General features: G+C 54.2%; 8 protein-coding genes across 8 annotated transcripts; 4 read left to right on the top strand and 4 right to left on the bottom strand.

Moving 5' to 3' along the window:
* Positions 1-384: 384 nt before the first annotated feature.
* Positions 385-3,293, top strand: A1O7_08093 (phosphatidylinositol 3-kinase; the record flags this gene model as incomplete). Its single annotated transcript, XM_007762088.1, has 2 exons — positions 385-443; positions 542-3,293. The coding sequence occupies 2 exons, from the start codon at positions 385-387 to the stop codon at positions 3,291-3,293; spliced, it is 2,811 nt and encodes a 936-aa protein (XP_007760278.1).
* Positions 3,294-6,348: 3,055 nt separating this feature from the next.
* On the bottom strand, positions 6,349-9,874 carry A1O7_08092 (uncharacterized protein; the record flags this gene model as incomplete). Its single annotated transcript, XM_007762087.1, has 2 exons — positions 6,349-8,329; positions 8,406-9,874. 2 exons carry the CDS (start codon positions 9,872-9,874, stop codon positions 6,349-6,351), a joined length of 3,450 nt encoding a protein of 1,149 aa, XP_007760277.1.
* Positions 9,875-12,969: 3,095 nt separating this feature from the next.
* Positions 12,970-15,570, top strand: A1O7_08091 (uncharacterized protein; the record flags this gene model as incomplete). The annotated part of the gene is made up of 1 exon (XM_007762086.1): positions 12,970-15,570. One exon carries the CDS (start codon positions 12,970-12,972, stop codon positions 15,568-15,570), a length of 2,601 nt encoding a protein of 866 aa, XP_007760276.1.
* A 796-nt stretch (positions 15,571-16,366) lies between these two features.
* Positions 16,367-16,943, bottom strand: A1O7_08090 (uncharacterized protein; the record flags this gene model as incomplete). Its single annotated transcript, XM_007762085.1, has 2 exons — positions 16,367-16,809; positions 16,886-16,943. The coding sequence occupies 2 exons, from the start codon at positions 16,941-16,943 to the stop codon at positions 16,367-16,369; spliced, it is 501 nt and encodes a 166-aa protein (XP_007760275.1).
* A 1,520-nt stretch (positions 16,944-18,463) lies between these two features.
* A1O7_08089 (uncharacterized protein) lies at positions 18,464-19,762 on the bottom strand (the record flags this gene model as incomplete). The annotated part of the gene is made up of 1 exon (XM_007762084.1): positions 18,464-19,762. The coding sequence occupies one exon, from the start codon at positions 19,760-19,762 to the stop codon at positions 18,464-18,466; it is 1,299 nt and encodes a 432-aa protein (XP_007760274.1).
* Positions 19,763-21,197: 1,435 nt separating this feature from the next.
* On the top strand, positions 21,198-21,737 carry A1O7_08088 (uncharacterized protein; the record flags this gene model as incomplete). Its single annotated transcript, XM_007762083.1, has 1 exon — positions 21,198-21,737. The coding sequence occupies one exon, from the start codon at positions 21,198-21,200 to the stop codon at positions 21,735-21,737; it is 540 nt and encodes a 179-aa protein (XP_007760273.1).
* A 357-nt stretch (positions 21,738-22,094) lies between these two features.
* A1O7_08087 (pre-mRNA-splicing factor isy1) lies at positions 22,095-22,862 on the bottom strand (the record flags this gene model as incomplete). The annotated part of the gene is made up of 1 exon (XM_007762082.1): positions 22,095-22,862. The coding sequence occupies one exon, from the start codon at positions 22,860-22,862 to the stop codon at positions 22,095-22,097; it is 768 nt and encodes a 255-aa protein (XP_007760272.1).
* Positions 22,863-23,396: 534 nt separating this feature from the next.
* Positions 23,397-24,950, top strand: A1O7_08086 (uncharacterized protein; the record flags this gene model as incomplete). Its single annotated transcript, XM_007762081.1, has 1 exon — positions 23,397-24,950. The coding sequence occupies one exon, from the start codon at positions 23,397-23,399 to the stop codon at positions 24,948-24,950; it is 1,554 nt and encodes a 517-aa protein (XP_007760271.1).
* Positions 24,951-26,347: the final 1,397 nt, after the last annotated feature.

The following is a 26,347-nucleotide window of genomic DNA, read 5'->3' as shown; positions in this document are numbered from 1 at the left end:
GCACAGGGGCAACTGGCGACGGAGGTTGGATGTCAGAGTGGCCAAGCAGACGCGAGAGCTGAGAGCTGACCCGAGTCGCACCAGCCAGTACTGACTTGACCAGCGGCTCAATGTATTTCGCCGATGCCATGATGAAATGAGGCTCTACAGAACGCGACTGCGCCTGCGCCGGTTTGTCGCGCCGTTCTCAACGCGTCATGGAAGCGCTAGGCTTGGTCCGGTTTAGTGGTTCAGCCTTGCAACGGGCAGGTTCTCGATCAGGCTTCACTCTGTTTGACATTTTGACCATCTCGTCCGCTCATCTGCGCTTACAGTATAGCAGCATCTGCTTGCCCCTCGCAGTTACTTCCCATCAATGGAAATCGTCGCGCATATGCAACGGCCATGGATACCTACACGTTTGCAACGTCCCGTCAGATAGACTTTCCGGTCTGTGTCAGGATGTGAGTTGCCGATTATTCCGCTCACTATTGGCGAGCCATCCGCCGCATCAAGATGAGCGGGCAAAGCAGTTTCCGCGCCTTGTTACTGACTTGGGCAGAAACAACTTAGAAGGCAGACAGAGCACGTTTCCATACACAATTCTGCTTAAACACCCAGAGATACGGCATGTTGGCTCAGTTCAAAGCCCGAACTCGGAGCTTCATGTGACCGCTCAGCTATGGGCCGAATCAAAGCCGCTGGGCGTGTCCATGCAAACCCCTCATCTGTTCTTTAAGAACAACAGAGTGTGGAACAAATGGCTGGAACTTCCTGTCTTGGTCAAGGACTGTCCTATCTCATCCCAAGTCGCCATCACAATCTGGGACTTGTCGCCGTGCCCGGAGAATGGCAGCCTCGATCATGCGATCCCGTTCGGTGGCACCACCATCGCACTATTTGACAAAGACGGCACTCTGAGGAAAGGGCGCCAGAAGTGCAAAATTCATCGGCGTAGGGCCGCTGACGGACACGCACCAACAAAGACTCCACACATTCCTCGCCCGAAACGACGAAAACCTAACGAGCCGCCACCTGCCTCCATTCCAGAAGAGGAGGAGCTGGACCGGTTGGAGCAACTGTTCAAGAAGCATGAGATGAACGAAATTCCACAGAACGACTGGCTTGATCAATTGGTCTTCCAGAAGGTTGGCAAGAAAGCACGTGAGGTCGACGAAGCAGCAAGGAAACGGTCTTCAACCACGAAAGCCTCGAAGCGCAAATCACTCAATGCTAATAGTCACGAAGCGAACGGGAATGTGGATCACGACGATGAGAGCGATTCGGACCATGACGCGGACGATGAAGAGCGTTTCACCCTCTATGTTGACTTTCCCCGTTGGGACTTTCCCATCATCTTTGAGGACTATGGTTATGAGCCATCAAGGATGATGAAGGAATTCTCCAGTTCGATGTCTGCCTCAGCACTTGGTGCAAAGCCTCCACCAGAAGTCCGCTATGGGCCCGGGATTGCTCCCGGCACATCTGTCGTAGATGACGAAGAATACCCCGTCGTCCAAATGTTCGACCCGGAACAGTTCCAAAGGGAGAATCCCTGTGAGAGTAAACACCGACGGCTAGTGCGAAGTGACAGGAATGCATTCTCCGACAGTGATCAGAAGCCGAATGCAAAGATGAGAGACGAACTAAACGAGATTTTGTCGTATGGCCCCACGCAGGAGCTGAGTGCTCAAGACAAGGACGTCATCTGGACTTTCCGGCGTCACCTGAGTCGAGATAAACGAGCTTTGACCAAGGTTGTCAAGGCGACGGATTTCACCAATCCAAACGAAGTTCGTCAACTGGTTGAGTTGATCCCTCGATGGGCGAAGATTGATGTTGATGCCGCCCTGGAATTGCTCGGCCCAACGTACGACAATTCTGTGGTACGAGCATATGCGGTGGACAGACTTCGACAGGCTGGGGACGCAGAGTTACAATTGTACCTTCTTCAACTCGTCCAGGCTCTAAAGTTTGAGAAGTACGAGCAGACCGAGGAAGGCCTCCCGGCCGCATCACTGGCAAAATTTCTGATCGATCGTGCCGCCAATAACTTCCTGCTCGGCAACTACCTACACTGGTTCCTGATGGTCGAATGTGTTGACCAGGGGACAGAAACCAACACAGCAAACCGACAGCTCTTCGCGAGAGTCGAGTACTACTTCATGCTGGAACTGGAGAAACGGAACCCGGATTTGCGCAAGATCCTGTTACGCCAAGGTGAACTGATCACCATCATCTCAAGCATTAGCAAAGATATCCGGTTCAGCAGGACCAACCGTCTACAAAAGATAGAGATGCTTAAGAAGACTCTGGCTGATCCGAAGAACGACCTTGTGAAGATCGACCCGCCAATACCGCTGCCCCTGGACCCAGAGGTTGAAGTGTGTGGCGTGTACCCTGACGAAGCAAATGTCTTCAAGTCGTCCTTGTCGCCACTGTACCTCGACTTCAAGGTTGCCAGTCCCGCAGCAGACGGATCCAGCACATCCGCACAGCGTTCGCAGACGCACGGCAAATACCCCATCATCTTCAAGACAGGCGACGATCTGCGACAAGATCAACTTGTCATCCAGATCATCACACTCATGAACAACCTCCTCCTCAAGGAGAACCTCGACCTGAAACTCACGCCATATCGCATCTTAGCCACGTCACCTTCGGCGGGTGCCGTGCAGTTCATCCCGTCGATGCCCATCTCTGCAATCTCGACAAAGTACAAAGGATCCGTGCTAGCCTACCTCCGCGCCAACAACCCCGACGCATCTGGGCCACTCGGCGTGCGCAAGGAAACCATGGACACGTACATCCGCTCGTGCGCCGGGTACTGCGTGATCACGTACATCCTCGGCGTTGGAGACCGCCACCTGGACAATTTGCTTCTTCAACCGTCAGGCCACTTCTTCCACATCGACTTTGGCTTCATTCTCGGCCGTGACCCGAAACCCTTTGCCCCGCTCATAAAACTGTGCAAGGAAATGGTGGAAGGCTTGGGTGGGACGACATCCCCCCAGTACGCCCAATTCAAGCAGTATTGTTTCACGGCGTACACAACGCTGCGGAAATCGAGCTCCTTGGTGCTCAACTTGTTCAGTCTCATGGTTCAAAGTTCCGTGACAGATATCAGACTGATGGAGGAGCAGATGGGAGGCATGGGCGGGGCAGTCGGTAAGGTTCGAGAGCGGTTCAACTTGGACGTCAGTGAGGAAGAGGCCGTGAGGGCGCTGGACCAGGTGTTGGCCGACAGCGTCAATGCTGTTTTTGGGGTCGTCATCGATAGACTACATGAGTTTGTCCAGGGTTGGAGAGCATGATCGCACTATAGATGTGCGTACCTGAAGCCATACAACTCGCGTATCAGTGGGCCACGCTCTGATCGAGCATCGTGAGTCACCTGCTACAAGGGGACGTGGCGTCACCATGAAAGGTGTGACTACGGGACGGCCTTCGTTGTCATTCTTGTCCTTTCGCGGAAAGAGATTGGACATCCACCACCGGTTCTTAAATACTCTCTCATGGAAAACCCTTCCGAGCTTCAAAGGTGCTTCGCACACTTCTCAAACCAACTACCAACATAACTACACGCGACTTTACCGACCACACTGTCCGTCCACAGTGGCAAAATGGCAGTAGGATTGCCATGGATGCCTTCAGGAAGTAGAAATAGAGACGCGGTTGGACGAAACGAGAAGTTACTGTAAGTCTTGGGCAACTGTCCGAACGAGCAGAGATATACGGAGTGATGTCTCAGCCTGGCATGATTTCTGACCCTGTCCACGCCCGCCCAGACCGTCTGCTCACCCCAAAGCGCACCTAGTTGATGCTAGTCGACTACAACTCACAACCAATACCTAGGTGTACAAGGGAAGGCGAAGCGACAACTGTCGATTCTCACCAGTAAGCATTCATCACAAGCAGGCCAAGTACAGGTTCCGGTCTCACCAGCACGTATCCGTCGAGTCTGGCTCCCGACCGCGAGAGGCGCTCATCCATCACACCGCGAGGAGGTAATTATCTCGGATATCCAACGTGGAGTGTCCTGTCCATTTCTTATCCATTTCCTTTCTGAGGTCTCGTTGCTCGACGTTTCGAGTCATTCGCCCCGTCGGACACGGCTAAGGGGCATCTCAATTGTCCATCGTGGAGCGTCCACCTTCCACCTCTTGATCAACTCCTCTCCTCGGTGGCTTGCCATCCCTTGACGGTCATGCTCATCCACGACGTCAGATTCCAGCTTCGATCTCTTCTGCGCGGATGTACCGGTATGCAATCCGGATCCCCGATGCAAATCAACCCTCCTGTTCTTACGAAGGACAGACGCCGACACGAGATCCAACCAGCCATACTCGGTATCCAGTCACAATACCGGGCTGCAATCCGTGTCCAATCCAGGTATGTAGAAGTGACGGAAACCACCCAATACAATACAGTACCGTGGACCGCCGGTCTTCGTTCACGGATTCAGTCCCATGGCCTCCATTCCACCTCCGCGTCAGTACCCTAGGAGCGACATGCAGGCGCCAAGGTGAGTCGCATGAACAGCAGTCGACTCGATCCATTGTGGAAGAGAGCCCCGGTTCTTCGGTATTGCTGAAGACGACGCTCTCTGTCTCGCTGGGTAAATGATCGCAAGTATTCTCGTTGGTCGTTTGTATGGTTCTTTTCTCTTGGCTGCGCCCTTATGTTGTTCTTAGGAGCGACATACAGGCGCCGGGGTGAGGTGTATGAAGAGCAGTCGTTCGATTCGTTGTGAGAAAGACCCGAGGCTCCTTTCCTCGACATTACTGAAACCGAGTCTTTCTGGCCCGCCCGCAGGCAAGTGATCGGAAGTATTGCCTGTCGTTCGTTGTTCGTTGTTCGGTGCTTCGGGCTCTGCTGCCATCCTGGGCTCCCATTGTGGGCTGCCCTTCTGTTGTCTGCCGTTGTTCTGCTGTTTCCATCGTCCGAATTGACCCGGTCGTTAATCTGGGACCCCCATCATTGTTGGTCCTGTGCTGATCGGTGCTGGAACGCTCTCATGCTTGCTGCACCTTTTCGCTGACCCTCGAGTACCTGGTACACACCGCGCACGTCTCAGGTCCTCTTCTGCTGTTCCATCGTCCGAACTGACCATGATCGTCAATCGCACCCAGTCTTTGTTGAGCCGGTATTGACCCTCCAACATCCAGGGCACGCCTCAGGTACCTGGGTTCGTACTCTACCCGCTTGACGTCCTCACGACGTACACGCGCGTCGTCCCCGGCGGTGCCCTGCCTTGGGCATACTCGTATTTGGGCTTGCCGATGGTGTTGAGACCGGAACGCACCCGTTTGTAAGTCGAGCGGATGGGCTTGGTGAGGATCCGGAGCATTTTCTCGGATGTGCTTGTTAAGGCTCTGATGGTCATGGTTGGCATTGTGATTGGGGTGCTTGGTGAGGGAATGGAATGTTGTGGACTGGGCTCTGTTACGGGGTTGGTGTATTGTAGTGTCTTGTAGTGTCGTGATGCGGTAGATTATCGTCGTCAAGTGTGCAGTCTCGGTGTCCAGTGTCGAGTGTTGTTGTCAAAAGTGAGTGTCGTCGTCGTTGTCGTCGTTGTCGTCGTTACCAAGTGTTCAGGTTCGTTGTCAGTGAGTGGTGTTGTTGGGGGATGGCATCGTGTTCAAGTACATATGAATGCGCGAAAACTGCGACAGAGAGCTTCTGCTTCTCTTTTTTCATCGCCCAAAGACTCACATACTCACAGCACGACTTTGCTCAGGGCGGCTGAGCGTTTCATCTGGTTCAGAGTCAACCATTCTTCCATGGTTGGCGCTGGCTGGCCAGTCACCGAGCGTGCCGCTCGCTTTACCACCCCATCCTGTGGTTTGCATGGGACACGGGGTTCCACTATGCGAGGAACGGGCCAACAGCGATCCAGTGGCTCAGAAAATAGCCTTCGTGCTGTTGTGGTTGAAGCTCAAGAGGTGTTCAATCGGATCAAGACCATGCATGGCCATAGCTCCAACCAAGGATCACGATGGTTCAGGCACTGCATCCACACGTTGAAAGGCCATTGCGCAATTCTACGGTCTGCATGACTGGTGTACCAGCAGAAGTCGTGACATGGCGTGATAGTATTGACTATTGCCGCCGGGACAGCGCCGTCCAGGCAAGCTCTGCACATGAGCGGCCAAAGCTGTCCGAAAACCGCTTTCCACGCTCGCGAGTCCTTCGGAAGGAGAAAGAGCAGATGTCCTTGCCCCAACCCGTCAACGGTGCACCATATCCACCACTTCATACAATAGTTGATAACTCCATACTCCTCGCTAAAGCTGATAATGTCCAGCAAAACGATTTCTGGGATTGCCCCATGACAAATCTAATCTCCCCCCTGCATGTCGTCTCAAATCAAACACTGACTTCACCTTCCTCCTCTGTTGTACCGTTGCTACCACTTGGGAGCTGCGTGGAAGCTTCATCTTCTGTAGGATGCTCACCCCTCTCGTGGGTCTCCAGCACCTGGTTGTTTCTGATGTCGGATAATATCCGTCCAAAATACGCCTTAAGAGTTCTCAAGCCCCGCAGATAGCCTCGGTCAATGTCTTTCGGGTGAGCAGGCGGTGCTTGAGCATGGGGAGGAAGTTCGTCTTCGCCGGTGACGCAGTTTGCAAAGTCCACCAGCTTGATGTCGATCGGTGGAGGCCACTTTTTGCCTTCCTTTGCCTTTTGTTTGGCGATGTCGATGCCGTTCTTCGCGGCCTCTTCGGCCTCACGCGACTTGTACGGCTCGGCATCATACAGCATGAGTAAGGAGCTTGCGTAGAACCGATACCCAGGCAGCCTGCGCACCATGCTCTCCAGCTTGTTGAGTTTGTGCAAGATGGTGGGAATATGCCTTGCCACACTATCGTAGCTGACTCCATCATAAAGAAACCTTGTCAAGGCCTCCCTGAATTGCTGTCCAGCTTTGAGGTCACGGCCATAGTATTTGTCCTCATACGAGACCTTTCCTGTTCTCGCATTGAAAGTCTGCATGCCACAGACCCGGACGCCCAGTTGCTGTGAAGTCGTTGACTTGCACTTGCTGCGTTGAGATTCCATCTTCTTTCTCGTGGCTTCCACACCAAATTGTCTCGTGCCCATCTTGAGATCGAGTACACAAGGTCGTCCCATCCCGCTGGTGAGATCCTCCAGCAGGATGAAGAACATCACTCGGTCTCCAGAAGCAGTGTACGTCTGTTGAGCCTCCTTCGGGTTAGAGGGTATAAGCCTTGTCTGAGAACGCTCTCTGGCGCGGTTGTCCGAGTTGTTCTGCCGGTTTCCTGCTCCATTTGGCCCGGATCTGTCTTGCGCCGAGCTGCTGGTGGCCGAATCTTGTTCTCTGCACATCCCATTGGTCTTTGACTGCTTCTCATCCTGGTCCATCGCAAAGACATCCTTGCCTGTGTCAGGTCCGAAATCGGTAGTGTAGGCTTCGTCCTCAAAGTACTCAAGGTCAGGCGTTTCCTTTGTGTTCACCGACGGCCGCCTCCGTCGCAGACCCATGCCGGAATGACGTCTCTTAAAATGACTCCTGCCTTCTGCGCCAGACTGGCTGGACATCTCGCTGCCTGTCGTTCTGACTTGCTCGAGGTTGTACTTTAAGTCATCCGTGGCCGAGACGGATACAGAATACATGCTGCCTGTATCAGCAGTCTTTGACACCGCTTCACTAAGTGGAGCCATGCGAGGAGCTTCGTTGCTCGACATTGAAGTATCCAGTTGACCGTCTGATTGGCTTAGATCTTTCCCCTCCGTATGAGGGAATGAATGAACGGAGAGATTACTTCTGCGTCGGCGCGGGTGAGAGCCTTTGATGCGTGGAAAGGAACTATGTGGAGGTGGATGGCGGCGAAAGTACTGGACGGGTGGTGGGCCGAAGACTTCGCGGAGAATCTTGTCCTTCAAGCCTTCATTGACGGTGGTATGGCCCCAGCTGTTGGAGTGTTCCGGCATTGACGGCCTGGTGGGCGAGCTTTCGGACAGTTGCGAGTCATGCGTCGAAGACTCCGCGGCGTCGAAGTCCCGGCTGCGCTTACGGCCATGATTCGGGTCAGCACTTTTGGGCCGTTCCGGCAGGGCAAAATAGTTGGAGGGAATGATATGTTTGTTCTGTTCGAGAATGACCTCGGGAATGCTGCCAATCTGCTGCATCGAGTGGCTAACTATCCGTGGATGCTCCCCCGAGGTCGATACAACGGGTGCAAGCCCAGCATCCGACACGCCATTCGTCTGAGAACATTGCAGCTGATCTTGGTTGAGATTAGTCTTGTCGTCCGTTTTGGAATCTGGGTCTTGCGCTTGCTTCGGGAGTTTGGAAAAAGTGACATTCAGGACACCGATATATCTACTTCTGTCAGCGATGTTCCCATTCTTGGCGCTTTCGCCTCGAATTTTGATGCAACGACGACGAACGAGGGACATACCTTGGGAGGAATTTGAGCATATCAGGGTGTCTTTGCTCAATTCGTTCGTAGAATTCGTTCTCCCTGTTATTCAGCTGCTTACAAACGGCCCGACGAGAAAAGCGGAAGATGGTAGAATGTCCACCGACTTGGTGCTTATAGGGTTCAAGGACAACTTTGGCCTTCGTCTTCGGTGGTGCTTGAGAATCGGTGGGTCTACGGGAAAGTGTGCTCCGCTGCGTGGGTGTTGTTGACACGTCCTCTGGTTGACTCTGCTGACCTGCTTCATCTCCGGATTCGATTTCCGATTCGGATGTACTGACAATGGCGGTGGTGGGAGCCTCTGAAAACGGGGATAAAGGTGGCTCGTCTCCGGAGGCCTCATCCAGCGGACGATAGTTTCCGTGGAAGATCTTTTTCTCATGTTGGGAGACAACAGATATGTCAATATGCTCGGTAGCTCCAAGTGCTTCGTGGGCTTTGTTGTCAGTGGAGAGCACAATTTCATCCGTCGCAGATGGCAGCTGTCGCGTGACATTGAGAGCCGGGGAGACAGTGTCACCTGGCGAAGTGTATTGCTCGATCTCTTCTATCGATGGACCGGAATGAGGATAGTAGACGGCGGCCGAGATGTGCTCTTCTTCAGTGGGGTGCTGATCCTCTGCCTGGTCCACGGTCGCGACCTTTTCAGCGGGAGTCGGGGCACGAGATGCCTTGTGTGACACTTTGCTCTCATGCAGGTCCGGACGTTGAGCGAGATCTTGATGTCGGAAGTATGGGTCATGGTCATGCTTAAGCGGCGAGACAGCTTGAGAACCATACACACTTGTTGAACGACTGGCATCTCGTGTAGAGGCCTGAGGATCAAGCTGCTCTCTCGAAGATCGACGTGTTGCCCACGGAGATACCGTGTCTTGCTCGGCAGGGCTCGTAGGGCGCGAGGATGGCTCGAAGTGTTCACCCAGAGTTGGTGCAGGAGACTCGGAGCCAGTCCTCGGGTCAAAAATACCCATCATATGGCTGGCCTTTCTGCTCCGTGCATTCCCTCCGGCTTCTGGTTTCTTGACCGTCGCCTCAATGCTCTTGTCCACAAGTTTCCGGCCTCGGCTGGTGCTGCGCTCTGTACGTGGTCCCCTCAGGGCGTTCCGCATCGAGTCACCCCTTTCGAACAAAGCATGTTGCCCATTCTCACGGTCGGAGAAGCCTGAAATGTCGGACGCCGTTCCGCTAGTTAGACTGTGTCGTTTGTTCTCTGTCTCTTGAGCATCCCCCATCGTGACACTGAATCTGTTCGCCCACGGATTTGAGTCGGAAGCTATCCGCCGCACGCCATGGAGCGGTCCTGGCGAAGGATAAGAAGTTGAAGGCGGAATGTCTACGTCAGTAAATGATTCTGACCTTCGGATCCATTCCAGGGTTCGAGGAGAGTGGGTGTGAGGTGTCTTGTCGGTGTCGGGAGGGGATAGCGGGTGGGTGACCAGGGTAGACATGTTGAAGGGCACCTTCCGAAGCGGATTCGAGGCAGGAGACGTCCGTGCAGCGTCTAGGGAAGTGGAAGGGTCGCCCGGGGAGGAGACATAGTGTTCAGCAAAGATACTGTCTCTTTCTGACAGCTGTGGGATCTGGTCGCCCGCGGTAGCTGCTCTGCGGAGGTTGTGACCCGGATTTCTGCCATTCTTTGTATTTGTAGAAGAATATATTCTTTTTGTCCCCCGTGAGATTGGAATGGGCTTGGTATTCGACGAGGGACTCAGGCTGTTGGCAGTGGAAGACGGGCCCGATGGACGGCGGACAGTCGAGTGCCCATTTACCGTCGAGCCTGGCGCGGACGGTCTTCCGGCGGGAGCGCTACTTGACATGGGGAGGACATCGGGTCTCAATGGTTCCCCTGAATCAGCGTAGGGACGTGGCAGGAAGATACCACTCGTGGAACAGTGATTCGCCAGGAATGACCCGTGGAAGTGGGTGGAAGGAAAGAAGCGAGGGAGGGACAAAACGTCGGGCAGCGCTGAGAACTTCAACGTGCTGGGAATGTTCCACGCAGCAGGTACAGCAGCCGGAAGAGGGTGGATAGGCGGTCAATCTCTGGTGGGACAGACAAGAGTCGTCGAGCAGGCACGTGGAGGAGCGAGAGGCTGAAGGAAGAGATGGATGATGATTCGGTGAACGAGTAGCGTCGTGTTGACTGCCCAGCTCACTCACGGATGTACAAAGCACAGGCGCACGGTTCCAGAGGCGATCCCAGGAGCGATAAAGACTGGACGGAGTCAAGGGGATATGATAGTTTCGTTACAGAGTTCTCATCTTGACGTGAACACTACGCAGTCCACAGATACTTTCACTATGGTCCTCAAAGTGGGCAGCTTCCGGAAGGTCTTAGAGCGGAGTGCTTAACCGCAAAAGCCCGACTCCGACTTCTCCATCCTCGCATTATTTTCTGCTTTGCCTTGATCGTTTGTGCGACCCCAATGACGTGGAGGTTTTAGCGAAGGACTTCGCCGTCAGAGGTGGGCCAGTAAGGTGCCTCTGAGGCGAAATCCCGCAAGCCTGTTGTTTACGACTTTCCCCCTTCTTCTTATCCCCTCAAACACATTTCACCGAGCACGGCACGTTATTTTGACCTTCAGGATCTTCACCTTGTTTGTCCCCCAAGAAATGCCCCTTGACCAAAGCTTCGACCCGCTCAGCCAGGGGCTTGCGGCATCTACCCTGAACACACGTCTCCTCATGGCCAGTTGACCAATCCTCATTCTCAGCTGTAGCACGTTGTGCTCCCATGCATGATCGACCATGACTGCCGGGCAGCGGAAGATGCTGTCCGCGTCGCATTAACCGCAATCCTCCAGCAGTATGGAGCCACGTCGTGCGGTCCGAAACGAGGGCCACCCTGCCCCATGCCACCTTGGCTATCAGAGCTCGAGGCTTCCCGTCCATCCGGGCGCGGAACAGGTCGAAGTGCTTGGTAGGCGCTCAGCACGACTGTCACGTACGTATAGGGCCCGGTTGCAGAGACGCTGAAACAGAGAAGTCGCCATTGAGAGCTCAGCAGCTGGTCACATGTGGCACTGAACGAGGTGTAGACAACTAAGCATTACATTACACGGTACGGAGTATCCTGTTCAGATTCCATCAATGCCAAGGATTTCTGTCGGATTTCAGGAAGCGGACCAAGGAATCTCATCTGGCCGTCTTGCCGTGTTCCATGCCCTCAGATCTCTAAAAGTCTTGAGCGCTGCTGCAAGATGCCTGACATGCCGGGCCTATATCTGCATGTGAACCAGACAAAAAGACACTTTGCGTCTGCTTTCCAGAGAAGTTTTCACCACCTACCAGGTAGGCTTTCGTGGAATGGGCCCAATTTCTCCGCCTTCTCGAAATGCAAAATCTGTAGCTCAGGCTGCAGCTGGAGTCAACACACAAGACGTCGATGGTACAGGTTTCCTCCAGCAACAGTCGACATCAGCAACTTGAAGTCTAGTGCCACAACGACTGTACCTAGGTACTTGAAGAATCTCGCCCGAACTCCACCTCCCCACGTCAAGTTCTACACAGAGTCATTCTCTAGTTCCGCCTTGAGCCTATCACGATTTTTCTCAGGAGGTGACGCATAGATTTGATGCCAAACTCTTATGTACTTAGTATATGTGTGGTATTTCCATCGAGGATATTGTGAGCATACTTTACTTTGGAGTTGTTTAGTCCCTCTGGTGGGACCCGACTACGGGCATGTACGTCACCTTTAGTTTTTGATGTGTAGGCCGCTCATCTTCAGGCAGGTCCGTCAGCGTTTTGGTGAAGTGCGGATGAGAGCACCGGACATCCGACATGGATGGCCTCCTGGCACGGCCGACAGGAGGGTGCTCTGCCACCGTCCTGGCTTTTCCTGAATGGAATTGACGAAAGGGTGGTCAACAGTACTGTGTTAGTATTCCACGAGCAATATGCTACAGTGCCAGCGTCAGGAAAGCATAAGTCACCCTCTCAGAACTCCCGGATGTCAGAAGCCTTGACAAGCCTTTCAGATTGACGTCAGGCTTGAGAGGTTCGGGCCAAAGTATCTGCATCGGCCTCCATGATGCGTGGCACAAAACCCGCCTTCTGGATTCACAGGGCAGTGTGAGGGGAACAACTTCGCAAGTGAAGACAGACCCGACTGTCGCAATCCTAACGAAGCGCCTCTTTCGAAATCATTGCAATGCGAGATCTCTCAACTTCTTCCCCGCTGGACTGTAGTACAAGAATGGTGTTTGCATGCCGAGTCACGTCAACTTCTCTGAGCCATGAATGGCCGAAATAGGCAAACAAGTTTCACCGTAAAAATACTGCGTCTTGAAGGGCGATAGTCTGGGAGAATATTGCAATGTGAGTCGGTTTTGAATACACCCTTCGCGATCGTACTTAGGCGGCCCTTTACAATCACCTGCTGTGACAGTCGCACTTCGACATCGTCGGTGATCATTTCAAAAGACGAATCATCACGTGGAGACGCGACTTTTCCTGTCATTTGAAAGCGCGTCCGCTTCAATCAACATCATACACTGAATTGGACGACGGTCCATTGAGTCTCTATGACGGTGTAGCGGCAATGCCACCAGAGATAGCAGACTCTGACGCCGAGTCTGATCTTGGCTCACCCGACAAGCGGGCGCATGTGCTCGGAAAGACAAGTGAGGCCGTCCACGTCCCACTCGCCTCACCATCCGAAGTGGATTTCGATCAGTTTCTCGATCCAACCCAAAGACTATCGTCCTCTGCTTCATACCAAGTCAATAACATTGTCCAATTCGACGGTTCCAGCGACAACATCGTCAGGTCTGGAGTCGATGGGGCGAGTACGGATACTCATCTCACTTCACTCTCACTTCACATGTCGCCCGCTGTAAAGGCCAAAAAAAGAGCTCACAGTGCTCTGCAGGATGTCACCAATGATGCATCGCATGACAGCTCCGACAAGAAAGCAAAGTCTAAGAGGTCGAAGACATATGGCGCAGCGTCCAGGTCACGATCTGCCTTGGGCGACGACCTATTCGCACCGTCTCTATCATCATTATCAGAACTCAAAAACTTAGGACCAGAGAACACCGATGCATCTGCAGCAGATCAACGAATACCTGGCTCACCTTCGGCGCCCGCTGGGCCGAGCACGCTTGCGGCGACGACTTCACGTGGACAGGCTGGCGTCATTTCAGCCCTTGGGGGACCCGTTCCCGAAGCAGCACCCATCATGACGACTTCGGTGGCTTCAATGGGCCAATATCAATCCATCAACTTGGATTTTCGTGGGGGTCTAGACGTTACCGCCAACCCATTTGGGCCAATGAGTCAGGTATCGGTGGAAGGAGAGCCCAACCAAAGCGGAACTGAGAATCGCAAAGGCTTGTTACAAGCCGCTGGAGAGCAACCACCACACGACTATGTGAACCCGTCGAACCTCGATGTACCAGAGGAACAACTACTGCCTCCGACGTCTCAGCCATTCCCTCCACCATTGGCAATGGATCATGCCCAAGTGATCCAGACTGCGGACTCCGCACCCACTCCAGACGCAGGCATCGATCCTCAGGCACCCGAGGCTATAGCTGGAGCCACCGACCGCGATACGGAGACCGTCCTTCCGTCCACGGAAAAGCCGGCCCCCAAAAAGCGTGGACGCAACGCCAAGAATTCGTCGTTGTCTTCAACCTTACGAGCTCCAAGTTTCGGTGAAGATGTCGACGAGCTCGCCCTCCCAAGTATGCCACCACCCAACCGGCCTCGTCGGTCAACTGTCGACTCCCTGTCTCAAGCTTCAGAGACGTCAGGCCCGATCTCCTCCACAAAAAGTCGAAAACGAGGAAAGTCGAAGCCGGCGGTTGTAGACGATCCAGTAGAAGCCGACGAATCATCACCAGCGAAACTACCGGCCAACGAGCTCAACCTGAGTGATGAAGTTATAATAGGGTTACCAAAAGAGGCCTACAAGCCGCGTCCGAGTCGCTCACGCTCGAAGATTATTGAGGAAGAAACCCCTCCGCAAAGGTCCGGCGAATCATCTCCAGTGAAGCCCACTTCCAGTGGGCCCAATCTGAGCGACGAAGCAGCTATCGGCCTGCCCAAGGACAACTACAAGCCTAGACCAAGTCGATCGCGGTCAAAAAAGGTTGTCGACGAGGCACCCAGTCTCCCGCCTCCAGAAGAAGAGTCCGACCATGGAACTCCAGCCAAAAGCATAACTACTAGCATCGCAGAGGTAGAAACACCTCCAGTGGCTTCGACCAAATCCAGCACAAAAAAGGGCCGCAAAAGCAAAGTCAAGCGTGCGAAGACATCGGCCGCAGCTCTCCTCAAAAAGGTGGAGCCAATGCTCAGCGAGGGTGAAGAGGATGTTGTGTGGATGGATACGAAGCCCGCTCCAGTGAAACTGGATTTACCCCCTGATTTGAGTGCTCTCAAAAAAGAGGCTGATGTGCCGGGTTCCCACGAAGGTGAGGACGGCAGCCACAGTCACGAGCGCACGACAGGCAAGGACACTCACATAACAATTGAGATACCCGGCCCGGCGGAGACTAAGAACCCTGCTGTGACAGAGCCTAAGAAGCGCGGCAGGAAGCCCAAGAAAGTACAGCAGAAGACGGAAGCGAAGGCGGTCGAGGAAGACGAGAAGGGCACGCAAGAGGATAACATGAAAAAAGCGCGACCGGCATTGGCCGAAAAATCCAGCAATGTCTGTGATCCAGGCCCAGGACCAGGGCCAGACATCCTTAAAAGCCCGATAGGCAAGGCCGCCAAAACGACTCCCACCGTTTCACCATTCACGTCCCCCGAGCCGGAGGCATCAAGACCACAGTCAAAGTTCACTGTGGCAAAGAAAGAGAATCAACCCCTGACCACGCCAGCGAAGCCGAAATCCGCCACCGCCCCGCCGTGCTCGGCCGAGAAAGGCCCAGCGAAGCACTCCCCGATCAGCAGCCTCACGTCCTCTGGACGCAAGGCCATCTATCGCGTCGGTCTCTCCCGACGGCAGAACATCCCGAGTCTCTTGAGAAAGGTGGACAGGGACAAGCCACCGCCCAAGAACGTGGCGATCAAGCAGAAGGAGAAGAAAGTGAAAGTGGATGAGAATCATGATGGCGAGGAAGGCGGAGGCGGTCGGGATCCCAGCGAGATGAGAGGCGCAGATGGTATGTTGATCGAGTGGGAGTTTTGAAAGAAAATCGGTCCATCCAAGGTGGGCTCTTTTCACCTCTGGTTCATTACTGCTGGCGCGCACTATTGTTTCATCATCACGAACCTTATGACTTGACGAAAGAAGATAAATTACTGTATGCGACGACCGCAGCGCATGGCATGGCGCAGCACGGCGGTCGTGGTGCCCGTCGGTCTTTTCGACTGCATACATATTAGAGGAAGCAGTGGAGAGCAGAGCAGCTTGTCGTCTGTTGCATGCGTCTAGGTTGTAGGATTCTCAAACGACTCTGCGCATCGTATATGGTGCATTGTACTGTACTCTAGATTGGCAGACTGTCCGCGTTGCTGCGAAGTGGATATCCAGCTTTACCGCTCAACCCTGCTTAGCATTTGAGTGCCATCCCAAGCCTCGCAGATCAGATCCGGCAAGTAGAACACCCAACGACGTTCCGTTTGGCTCTCGGAGGGTGGGACAAGATACGCTACCTAGGTCGGCACGATAAGACTTCAGCGAGACGGCATGCCAGAGCCATCAAAACAGGAACCAAAAACTGGAGGGCAGTTCAGAGGTTCTGTGCAAGTCACTCAACATTACTGGCCTTTAGATACCGGGACGCCGTCCAATCTGGCCGGCCGTGTCTCGCACTTTCAAGACACATAAAAGATCAATCTGCAAACTCCGCTCCATGCGGCTGACCGTTTGTGCGCCAATGGTAACATCCAGAACACCTTCATTGTTGGTGACCAGTCATGTAGCTTCACTCCCTGTCTGAGCACTCCGCCCGCAGACTCCTGTATCCCGTGGTATCACATATTTACTCCTGCGTCTGGATCTTATTATCCCCCCTCACAACCTCTGAATAGCTCGGCGGCGCGCCAGGCTCGTCACTCCCTGCACCGACGCTCGGGCCCTGAGGCGCCTGCTGGCTGCCATTGCCTGATGGGGGCGGCGGAGCCGGTCGGTTACTCCCCTGAGCACTTGGCGGAGGCGGAGCCGGTCGATTGTGTCGCTGGCCTTGCGTGCCGTAATCTCGTCGCGGTTCATGCCGGATATAATAATATGTGACTCGGCCGCCGTGCTGGCCGTGCTGGCCGCCGCCTTGGCGTTCCGCGTCAGGCAGCACTTCATAGTCGTAGTCGCGCTCGGGGTGGCGGGCGATGATGTACCACGCGTGCAGGAGGCCCGGGAGATAGCCCAACATGCAGAGGAGGATGTTGATCAGGGAGTCGAGGGAACAGAGGCCCGATTTAATCCATACTATAGGCAGAGAGTGTGCGGGTTAGTTTTGTGTTTGTGTGGTTGCGGAGGGAAGGGTACCATGGACGCTACGGACCTGCAATAGGAGGGAATAAGATGGCGATGAGGCCGAGGAAGAGGTCGCCGCAGGACATGGCGGCGTAGATAGATCGTTAGGGGACAACTATAGGCATGCAAAGATGTGAATGCTGTCAGAAGCGTATATATGGTGAGATGTTGGTCGTGTTGCCTGCCCAGTAGAAACGGAGATGCCTGGTGGTGAGAAAGGTCGAAGTACTGTAGCATTAATCGCGCATTGGGCAGGCGGAAGTCTGGGGGTCATGCGAGGCTGAAGAGGGGATGAGGAGGCTGAGCATATGACGCAACGGAGCCCGCTGGTCTTGGTTGGTCGTACCCAGTCGCGGGAACCAGTGTGAGTACTCCGCCGTACTCCATTCGTACTGCAAAGCGTACTGCGGAAAATGCACCACATGTGAATGGTGAGGCATCAGGAGGCATTCAACGGGCATCAAGGGCATGGAGTCACATGCTGCACGTGAGTATAGTGTTGCATTGTGGCGATCACCGCGATCAGCAGTCAGACTTTGGACTCAACTAGATCAGGGTGTATGACAGCTAGGCGAGATGAGGCCGCGCTCTGTGAAGGATCAGCATCTCCAGCGCAACATGGGCTGGAGGTCGGACATGGTGCGAATTCAAACTGTAAGTCAACGCTGGGACGAGGAGCTCTGCTTTCAAGGCGAGAGAAATAACCCTAGCATTGTCTGCCACCAGTGCTTGTATAGAGTGTCGGCTCCTACGCAGTAAGCAAAAAGGCCACTTCTCCTCCACAAAGTTTCCTAGAAGTCAGATGCCCTCGTCCTTTCTGATCGATATACAGCGGATGTGATACTGTGGACGGCCTGGACTTCGAAGCACGTGGGAGCCAGTATCGACCTTCTGGCGTCCACTTTTCCATGTCAGGACTCAAACTACGTGCTGAACATGAGTTGACTTGAACGGCCTGTAGTGTAGGCTCGTAGAAGCAGACATGTCCTTCTCTACTGGTAGGATTCAACAGCTAGTCATAGTATCCGGTGATCCAAAGAGACTTAGTGTTCTCGTCGAAGCAGCTGATGGATATGGAGTGTTGCAGCCAGCACTGGCAAGACGATCACCATGGCCATGAACCGCCCTGGCGTGATGCATGGAGAGCTGTATACCTGGAACACGCCTTCGGGATTCTCATGACCTCAGCCCTGTTTGGGTGCCTATCTCGTGCCCATGAGGCTTTGAGCAGCTCAGCCGAGTCCGTGGAATCGGCCTTAATCTTGCCCCACCACAGACTCAAGACGCATTCTGTTCAGCAATCGCCAGGCTCAGATCAACGTCTCGGCTAATGTCATCAAGCTCGCAGCTTGCCTCTTCCTAGTCGAGTTGCTTGCGGCGAGCAACCAGACATGCCAGGTAGAATCAGCGCGGATGAGAGTTTCTCCGAGAGTCAGCAGTGTGGACATTTGTCTGTTAACGCTCCTGAGACGTTGGAGCGACGCTGCTGCATAACAGGATGTTCTCACGCAGGACGCTGACTTGTGTAACCTCGTGAAGGAGGTCACATCTTCGCAACCGCTCGAAAATGGGTCGAAGGCCCGGAACCTCGTATAGTGGTTTATCCTCACACATGTTTCCAGCCATTCCAGATGAGAATGTGCTGCTCATCGATGGCACAAATCGCACCATTTTCCTCACGTCTCTCCAACGAGTTCTCGCCTTCCTTCACCCATCTGGCCATTTTCCTCGTCACTTCCTTCATACTCTTCGTTTCTCGTGGAAGGACGACCCTTCGGAGACGATTCGTCCAGAGCCCTGTGACGTACTGCGTAGCAGACACGAAATTCTCCTCAGGACCGGAATGTGTAGTATTGTATGCATCCACAGTGTACCCGACCCTTACGGAAGGGTTGACGTAGATCCTCTGCCCCGCTCCAGGGATGGTGACATTCATGTCCGTATGTATGAGGCAACACTCACTTGCTTCGAGGTGCTTTGAGGCGAGACTATCGCTAAGAGCACGAAATCGCAGACCTTCGTAGAAGGGAGCACTATCCATCACAATCATCCCATTCCAGCACGACGAGACTTTTGTGGGCATGCCCTTAAGCATGGTCTCACGGGAATCTATGCCGCGGAAGTACGGAAATGTGGTCTGGATCGTTCCAAGTCCCTCGGAGTCACGGAGCGCAAAGGTGTCGTAGTATGCAGGTGGGAGATGGAAGTCGAGTGCACACGCCGCAGAGAAAGAGCCTTGATTTGTTGCCAGAAGTGTGAGGACATCCTGCGGTCGGAACACAACGTCATTGAGGAATAGTATCTTGTCGAATTTCTGGCCTTGCTCATCATGGGATTTGAAGAGCGGATCTAGAGCTCTATTCCGTAATCGCGCAAGGTAGGGAATCCTTCGTAGCTCCTTGCCCCATTGCGTCCCGACAGTTGTGGTCTGTATCCAGCCTTGACGCGGAGTGCCCTGGGAATCGAGGGGCCCAGCATTGATCTCATCAGCGTGTGTGGTCGGATCTAGGATTGTGACATGGGGGATGTTGTTCTGCACCAGTATATCATCCAGTTGTTTGAGGACCTCCTTGGTGTTGTCCAGGCTTCCGGATTCAAGGATGCTCACATGAACATTTTCCTTGCCCAAAACGTCTACCAGGTCTAGAAGCGCCTGGCCCCATCGCTCTGATATCACGCGGGCATTTGTCCAAAACTGCGCAACGATGTAGATCTTCTGGTCCCTTACAGGCGTCGGGAGAACGGCGGTCGAGGTATACGTGTGTGATACCAGGTTGCGACTGAACTCGCGGTGGTGTTTCAGTATGGTAAGGAGGTCAAGGACGAAGAGCGCGCATAGAAAATAGAGCAGTAAACGGACAAGACGTCGTGGCAGCGAGGATCGACGGTAGGAACGGCGGAGCATTACGGCAGCAGGGGCGAGCGATCCATCTGCTCCTGTACTGGAAGCATCATGAGGGAAGTGAGCTGGAAGGCAACAGAAAATGCAATGAGACGCTCCGGTGGGCTTGGGGCGGCCGTCTGACTTGTCTTGGAAGCAGTCAATTGATGAGCGACTGGAATAGAACGAGAGCCCCTGAGCGGTGCTTATGTAAGCGACAGCCCCTAAATTGCATTCAATTGATCCTGAGGTGATTGACAGGGGAGTGATACCCAGTAGGTAGATCGAAAGAATACCAAACTTGTGAACCATTTTAACCCTGACCTGGAAGCCCAGAGCAGGAGGTATTGAGGACTACTCCTTATGCTTCATTCATTCAGGTGCCGGCATGAGGGAAATGCAGACAGAAACCTCCCGAGCTTGCTGCCTCCCTTCCAGTTTGGCTCTTTGGTTATGTATATGCGGTCAGCCCTGGCACCACGTCGAATCTACATTGAGATTGATAACCAAGCGATAACAAAACGACCACTTGAGGACTGTGTCGTGGCGCAACCTCACCCGGTACCTGGCCGTTCTGAGAGGACCCAGGCCCTCAAACTGGTATGGTATTCCTCTCAGTCAAACGCACGAGCGGAGCAAACATGAAGATGAGCAGCAGGACACGTTGTTGCAAGCTGCCGGGAGGGTGAAGTCATTTGTAAACGAGGTCTTCATTGAGGGATAAGTAAAGAATTGCACAATGCCACACCAGTAGGTGCGTACATGCATATGCCCAAAGCTCAAATGTCGGTGCAACGATACGGGTGGCTTGCATGCATGCGCTACCACCACATGGCACAAGATGCAGAGGCGACCAACCATCAAGGACTCGGACCTGCAAGCAAACATAGATTGCGTATGCTGTGCAGCACGCGGGTAATTGCCCTTTCTAATTCGGTTATATGGATTGCAGAAACAGCAGGATCTCATCCAGCTTCACCGCAGAGATGAACATGCGCACGATCTGACAGTGGTATCAATAAAAATTGCTGTGGCGCCCTGTATACCTAGGGAGACCATGGCCCAATGATCGAACAACCACGCACTTCCACGACGGAGGGCGCAAAGATGACCACGACAAACAGCCGGGCCGGAGATCCTACTGACCACCCGCTGGGTAGTGAAGTTGATTCTTCACGCTCATGCCCAAAGGCAATACCAGGCTTGCGCTTGCCAGTTTAGCATGCTCCTGCTTTCATTCTCCTGACCTGGCGGGGTCTGTGCTATGGACAATATAAGACCGTGAGCTCGTTTTGTCCTACCATCACCTGAGGCGACCCATGCCACGAGACACTGCAGCCAGCTTTTGACCACAGGCAAGCATCCACCCAAAATACTAAACACTCTGCAAGTGGTGTGGTGCTGACTTTTGCGCGGTTCCGGCAGCGGCAGAGGCAGCTTTGCTCACCAATCCCTCACCATGCGGCGCAAGACTGTGGCACTCTGCATAGTGCTGCTGAGTTCAGCAAGCGCCCTCTGGGTACCACGTCAAGAAAGCACCATCCAAGTGGACCATGACCGAAGCTTGACCAGACGAAACGAGACCGCGGCCATGGCCGGCGAACTGACCCTGAACATCGACCCAGATATCGACAACCCAAACTGTGGCGGAATCTACGAGGCACAAATCAGCGTCGCGCTCGCGGCCGATCCGTTCTACCTCAGCAAGGCATGTCAGAACGTGCTCAACTACCTCGGTGGCAATAAAGGCAAGAAAAACGTCAACATCGTCTTCGCCTGCACAGGGGGGTCGGCCACTGGGGTAGGAGACCGGGACATCAAGTTCATATTCAACATTATCGCCAGCGCTGCCGTTAATGGTGCAAATTCCGGGACTCAATTGGTTCCGAGCAATTTGGAAGTCGTTAATGAGGTGGACAACACTTTCATCAGCACGCAGGTCAACCTGGGGGTGAAGATGAGCGGTTCGATGGCCAAGTTCCAGTACATCTACTGCTAGTGACGGTGGAAATGGACCGGTACACGTCGTCGAGGTGTCGAGGATGGAATCGAGGGTCGTGACCGGTGAATATGTAAGAGATCCGTGAAGTCGACCTCTGTCGAATGGTGGACCAACATATTGTCCAGGAGTACTTGTGGTTTCCGTCAAAGACACAGCATGAGACGACGGCCGGAGGTGTTGTTGTCTTGTAGAGAATGAACATTGTCAAAACTCGCGAGGAGCCATGCTTCGAGCTTGCTCTAGAGGGCGATGCCGCTTGCAGTCAGGGACGAATAAAAGAGAAACCCGTTCATATGCTTTCATCAAAAACCCCCAGCCTGCCAGATCAAGCCGTATTGTGTTTGGTGATGCCTCTCAACCGAGCTTGTCGAGCAACTGTCTCCTCCGCCGATCCATCAGCTCCTGCTGGACCTCTTCCAGCGTAGGTAACCGCCATCTCATGCCGTCGCCCGCATCACCGGGTAAGGGCTCCCAGTCCGGATCGTCATCGGCTCCCTCGTTACCATCCGCGGCCAACTTCCCCAGCCTCTCCACGGCCTCCTTCTCCTTCCGGCGCTCATACTTGAGAAGTGCACCGTCCTCCTCGTCCGCCCCAAACCCGAAATACCTGGCGTCGAGGTTCCGACGATTAATCTCCTGGCGGGGCACATCCTCGTTTTCGTCATCACCACCACGAACCCTCCTCTTGGCGGCCCGCTCAAACATCTCCTTCACGCCAGGCAATTCCCTTGCCCGCCCGAAGTATCTATACCCCTTACCCCCACCGGGGACTTCGCGCCCCTGGTCGTCAAACACGGTGCCCCCTCCGCGCATGTAATTCGGCCCGCCGAGCTCCCGGATGCGCCGTTCCCAGCCCCACTTCTCCTTCATCAGCTTGTTGATCTCGTCGTTGAGGTCGCGGATCTGGAAGTCCGACAGCGACTCGTCCTGGATCTTGGTCACTTTGCGGCTGACTTCCTTGAGGATCTGGCCGCGCCATTTCTCGCACAAGGGCACCGTGTTAATCGTCGAGGGGGCTTTCGGGCGGCGCAGCGACGATGAGGGCAAGAGGCCTGACTCTGCGGCTTGGGCGGCGCGGAAGCGAAAGAGCATGGATTGCGCTTTTTCCGAGTTGCGCGCCATATTTGTGGTTGTGGTTGTGGTTGCGGTTGCGACGGCGGGTCGGATGAGGATGAGGTGTCAATGAAGGTGTGATGTTGGTGGGTAGGTAGGTAGGTAGGTAGGCAGAACGCGCCTAGGCGCAGTTTGTGCTACTTCGCGTATGGAGGCGGAGATGGGGCAGTAGGCGGTGCGACGAGAATTAGTAGCTTGGTCGAAGAGAGATCCGGGCGTCTGGAATCGTACTGAGCCTGGCGGGTTGAGGTTCAGGATTTGAAGTTCGAAGTCGAAGTTGCGGAGAAAAAGTTACGGAGATGGCGATCCGACGAAGAATTGTGGCTGCGATTGACGATTATTCGGGACAGCTCTTTCGAATGCTCCCAGTGGAACTCGACACCAACGACGACATCGCCCTTTGGATTTTAGAACGTGGCAACTTCTCCAGGGCTGCAGCAGGCGGAAAAGACCCCAGAAATGCAGTAATTGGCGCTGTACAGCCATTCGGCCTTTTTTCGCCTACATTTCTCCCAAATCCCACTCAAGCACATCACGTTCACCATGTCCGCATGGTTGCAACGCCAGAGCTCCCTGTCAAACAGCACCTTGAACCTCACACTCGCCGCCAGCTTTGGCGCCATCACGGCCGCGACCGTGATCTTGACAACCACAGCAATCCGCCGCCGGCACGCAACCGATGAACTCAAAGCTTCGATCCCTCCTCTCTCGAGCGACCATCAAGCCGTGCCACTGAATGAGTTTGGCGGTGCGAGTCGGCCAACGATAAGCAACAAAGAGGATGAGAGGTCCGCGTTGATCGCCGCCCGGGCAAGAAAGGGCGAGTACGACGAAGAGTTGATCCTCGAGCAGCTGGCGAGGAACCGAGTGTTCTTGAAAGATGAGGGCCTTGCAAAATTGCGGGATTCCTTTGTCGTCGTGGTAGGACTGGGCGGCGTGGGGAGTCATTGTGTTGCTGCGTTGGCGAGGAGCGGTGTCTCACGGATAAGAGTCGTGGATTTCGACCAGGTCACGCTGAGTAGCTTGAACCGACATGCTCTTGCCACCTTGGCGGACGTGGGCACGCCAAAAGTCCACTGTGTGCGGAAGAGGCTCGAGCAGATTTGTCCGTGGGTGAGGATCGATGAGCGGAATGAGCTGCTCGGGTCGAGGTCGATAGAAGGGTTGCTTGCGAAGTGGGATTTCGAAGTTCGAGAGGGAGAAGAGGACAAGGAGGTCGATTGGGTGGTCGATGCCATTGACAACATCGACTCCAAGGTGGCGCTTCTGCATTACTGTGCGCTTAAGGGCATCAAGGTCATCAGCGCTATGGGCGCGGGTTGTAAGAGTGATCCGACGAGGATACAGGTCGGGGACATATCGACGAGTTTTGAGGACCCCTTGTCGAAATCCACGAGGCGACGACTGCGGGTCATGGGAATCAACGGCGGGATTCCCGTGGTGTTCTCCACGGAGAAGCCGGGAGAGGGCAAGGCCGGGCTACTGCCTATCACGGATGAAGAGTTCGAAAAGGGAAGTGTGGACAAGCTCGGCGTGCTGCCTGAGTTTCGGGTCAGGATCCTGCCTGTGCTGGGGACAATGCCAGCCGTGTTTGGATACACGGTCGCGAACCATGTTATCTGCAGTATAGCTGGCTACCCCATGGACTATCGAGTGGGCGACCGAGGAAGAGAGAAAATGTACGATGCCATGCTCTCGGCATTGCAGGGTCTAGAAGAGAGGCAGATCCGGTCAACAAACGGCCAAGACACCGTCGGACTACGTATACCAGTCAGCCGCGATGATGTGGCATACCTCGTGGAAGAAGTCTTCCGCGGCAAGAGTGTCGTTAGCGGCCTGGGAACCCGGCTGGCTCTGATCAGATGGAGAAAGCCAGGCGGTGGCTTCAGAGTCGACCCAGAATACGAAAAGGAGGGACAGAAGAGGATCAAGCTTCCTCTGACGGATCTCGTGCTCATGACAAAAGAGGAAGCTTTGAGGCATGAAAAGCTGGTTCTTCAAGGAGACGCTTCGCCAGAGAGCATATATGACGCAGATGTCCTTGCACAGGTTAAGAGGAGACATGATGAAGAAATGGCGTATCAGAGGTTTAGGTGAGCATATGGTCAGCCTGCCGTGCAACATCGCTCCTCTACAGCCTTCAAGCGCGCAAAGTCGTCGTGATGCGGCATTGCGGGCCCGTGAACAGTTCAGCCGGCCGAGCGACCACTACATCCACCCGGTCGCCAAAGTTCCGAGACGATTGTGGGATCAACCGGGGTCAGTTGATCTTGCGATGTTTCTGTGCACTGCGACGAAATGCGCCCGATTTACGCGTCTACTGCTTCGGATTTCGAAGCTCTGATGCTCTCATGGCATATGCGGGTGATCCCGGTTGAGAGAGCAGCTTCCGATCAAGTTAGTCTCATAGTCGACGTCCTGATCATGGGGAATTTTAACCGGCATCAAAAGAGATATGCTAGGGTCAGATGGTGGAGGAGGAGCATATGGTTTCGCCTGAGTCTCGCGGTCTGGACCTCATACAGAAGAGAATGGAGCCAACCTCGGGGCCCTCTGCGACCTTTCGGGCCCAGGATGCCCTACTTCTCTGCGCGCAATGGCACTGAGACGCGCCACAGAGACTGGCGACGACAATGACTTGGATTCTTTGCCGTTGTCGACCCTTGAACTCAGACAAGCAGGAGACCACATGCGCTCCCTGCAACAAAGATTGCCGACTCTTAGCATGTTATCGAGGTTGGCTTGGTCGCTTGGTCGACCATAAGAAGGGAAAAAGACGGATACATATGCCGAGTCACTAGAACTACTGGTCGAGAAGCTCGATCCTCAATTGTAGCGTCTGTCACGCACTCGACGGATGGCGGCCCAATCGCTCGACATGCAGGCAAGCATGTTTCGACACGATTAGCCAGAAGCAACATTCGTGGCGTCACTTTACACCTCCTCTTCACGACAGGAAAGGATTCCAGGAACTCGCTGGTTGAATCCTGCGTCGAGTCTCGAGACCTCCATGTCAACTATCGAGCTCATTCGCTGCTCCACATCGTGCCGCCAGTCTACCCGCCTCGATCGACCTGGCCCCCACGAGCGACGGGCATGATATCAGGCTTCGGAAACGCCTGTGATTCTGGACACTCGTTGCATTTGATGATCCTCAGGATTCAACTTCACGGAGGAAATGGCCGAATCGAGATTCATGAGTGACTATGTACTTCATGGCGACGATTCAGCAGTCACCAGTCAGATTCGGCTTGAGTCTCCCATGGCTAGCATCTAGAAAGGCGATCTTTCACGTGGCCTCGTGACTCACCCTTAGATGACGACGTCCCAAGACATCATGAAACCATTCAAGACGGGGAATGAGTGGTTGTTATCGACCATCGGACCATACGGAGATCGAGAGGCGAAAGGGATGCCAGTCCAGGCCCGATTGCGCGTATTTACGCTATGATTCAATGATCGACAGAGACAAAAACACTCCCGCAAGCGAGACA

The sequence above is a fragment of the Cladophialophora yegresii genome (genome assembly GCF_000585515.1).
Source record: "Cladophialophora yegresii CBS 114405 chromosome Unknown aczIN-supercont1.6, whole genome shotgun sequence".
NCBI classification, from domain to species: domain Eukaryota; kingdom Fungi; phylum Ascomycota; class Eurotiomycetes; order Chaetothyriales; family Herpotrichiellaceae; genus Cladophialophora; species Cladophialophora yegresii.
The sequence above is the reverse complement of the archived record's forward strand: the minus strand, read 5'-3'. Positions and strand labels throughout refer to the sequence as shown.